This window comes from Morone saxatilis, unplaced genomic scaffold, assembly GCF_004916995.1.
Source record: "Morone saxatilis isolate NCDOM2014 unplaced genomic scaffold, NCSU_SB_2.0 Contig4, whole genome shotgun sequence".
Classification (NCBI taxonomy): Eukaryota; Metazoa; Chordata; class Actinopteri; family Moronidae; genus Morone; species Morone saxatilis.
Genome location: NW_023339984.1, coordinates 95,711 through 98,066, shown reverse-complemented (window position 1 = coordinate 98,066; position 2,356 = coordinate 95,711). Strand labels below are relative to the sequence as shown.

General features: G+C 39.2%; 1 protein-coding gene across 1 annotated transcript; it reads left to right on the top strand.

Moving 5' to 3' along the window:
- The first annotated feature begins 36 nt into the window (after window positions 1-36).
- On the top strand, window positions 37-1,447 carry LOC118338385 (peroxisomal acyl-coenzyme A oxidase 3-like). Its single transcript, XM_035675690.1, has 3 exons — window positions 37-48; window positions 174-317; window positions 1,351-1,447. The coding sequence occupies exons 1-3, from the start codon at window positions 37-39 to the stop codon at window positions 1,441-1,443; spliced, it is 249 nt and encodes an 82-aa protein (XP_035531583.1). The 3' UTR covers window positions 1,444-1,447.
- The last annotated feature ends 909 nt before the right edge of the window (window positions 1,448-2,356 follow it).

Below are 2,356 nucleotides of genomic sequence, written 5' to 3'. Positions count from 1 at the left end.
TCCCACCCAATGCTGCTTGCAGCTTTAATTTGAATTATGTTTGGTCAGGTAAAATTTGTTGAGTTAAATGAATTGAAAATGAATGAAAAAACTCTTGCCTCACAATGTTTTGGACCTCAAACCTCCATGCATTCTCATAAAAGGGGTAAAAGCAGTACATTTCTACTCTGTAGGAGTTTATCATCAACTCTCCGGACTTTGAGGCCGCCAAGTTCTGGGTGGGGAACCTGGGTAAGACCGCGACCCATGCTGTGGTGTTCGCTCAGCTCTACACATCTGACCAGGTGTGCCACGGCCTGCACTCCTTCGTTGTCCCGGTAAGGATTTGACCTTCAATCCCCAACCAAGTTGCAGCTGGTTACATTATCAGGCGCTGTTATCTGATGTTACAGCACAGCGCTGTATCTCAGAAGACACAGTATTATATTGATATTATAGTATTAAATGTGTGTTGACTCCTGAAATCCTGCAGTGGAAGCATTTCAAACAGTTTCAGTGTCTCAACATGTTTAGTCTTGTGAAATGTTACAGAAGTGCTTCTGCTTCAAGCAGTTAAAATGTTGGCTTGTTTGATTAAAAAGTATCAAATGAGATCAGGTGAAATGTAATTTCTGATGTCTAAGTGATGAAAGTGGAAGCACTGTGTTACGGCCCTGGCCGTGTTATTGCTTCTTAGTTCAAGAGATGGTTCAAGGGTGTACTATACTGTAGGCACAGCCCTCTAAGCTGTGGGCCCTAATGGTTCCTTTAACTAGCTGATGAAAAAGCTGTTTGTGGAAGCCGATTGTTCGGTCTCCGTCCAGCTTGCACACAAAGTTAGACCGAGGTGGGGCCCATGTAGTACACAAGTGAGGGATGAACCTGCTTGTGGTTATACTCATAAGATCTGAAGTTAAGGTATATAACTAGTGTTCACGCCTAGTCATTTTGAAAATGCAACGGCCAGTGGGGAAACTCCAACACTCAATCGACCAATGGTGTAACTTAATCATTCACTCACCAAATTAGCTCTGGTTGATCAGATGCATAATCAACAGAGGCGAAACACAGTGCACAATGACCTGAAGAACAAATGACACACTCACTTTGGTTCCCTGCTACCTGCTATTCTTTTGTTCCATCACAACAAACTCTCAAGCCAATTTAGTTTTCGTTGAATGCTTCAAATGTTATGTCAAATATAATATATATAAATATATATATATATATATATAAAGGTTAATAATGTTAAAATCAATAAGATCATACTGTGTCATTGTGGACTAGAGGATACTGCACATTGTTTTTAATGATTAGGACACACTGAGCCCCATGTATCACATCCAGTTAATTATAACTATTGTGCTGCAGGTGAGAGATTCCAAGACCTTGCTTGCTTTGCCTGGTGTGCTGGTTGGAGACATGGGCAAGAAGCTGGGCCAGAACGGACTGGATAACGGGTAGGTGATGGCAACGGAAGGCTTATTATTGTTGCTTTCTTTTTCCCCCTTGATCTGATGCATAACTGCTTTTTACAGTGACAGAGAAAGATATATAAAAATGGTGGTATCAATAATACTTAATGTGTGTGTGTGTGTTTTATATAAAAGATCCATGAGAGCCTTACTACTGCATTATAAACCACTACACATAATCTGTTATGGAGTTCAAATAAAATGTTTAATAAAAATAAATGTATAATTAATTTAATAATAGTACCTTTTTGCATGGGACATTTAGGAACATCAACATGGGGGATTTCCGTAAGAGCATTTGTTACGACTGACAAGAGGGAGTTTACTGCAGTATTGACATTCACATAGTGTATCCTTTACTGCAGCCATGCCAACATTTGTCTCTTATCCATTTTATTACATTTTACTGGGGTTATAAATGCCTTATGAAAAATTTCCATTTGAATAATTCTATATATGACACACTTTTAATTATTGAGGTATTCCATACTATTTGCCAATTGTGGAAGGGGCCCCACTATGTCCTTTTCCCAACAAAGCAGTGTTGGTGAGTTACAATGGTGTTACTTTACACGCTTATGTCAGTGAAACTAAGCTATGACTGTGTTTTGCTGCCAATGTAAAAGGGGGTTTTTGAATGAAAGATGCATTCCTTTGATCATGTGTATAATGACATCAAAACAATCATATGAATACAAATGCCAGTACAGTGTCTCAGTGTGTACAGTTGTCCAACTGGATATCTACAGACCTGAAATTTAACAAGGTTTAGGCGGCTGAAATATTACCATAGGAAATCAACCATAAATCATAAAACATGTTTAGCCAGCACCGAGTATCTGCAGTAGTATTTCCAACTTTGAATTAAAGCTGCAAGTAGCATTGGGCGGGACCTCGCACTC

Excerpts from the sequence above, each read along its gene's own strand:
- LOC118338385 (XM_035675690.1), top strand. Across the intron at positions 318-1,350 it reads TGCACTCCTTCGTTGTCCCG|GTGAGAGATTCCAAGACCTT; the intron begins GTAAGGATTTGA and ends ATTGTGCTGCAG.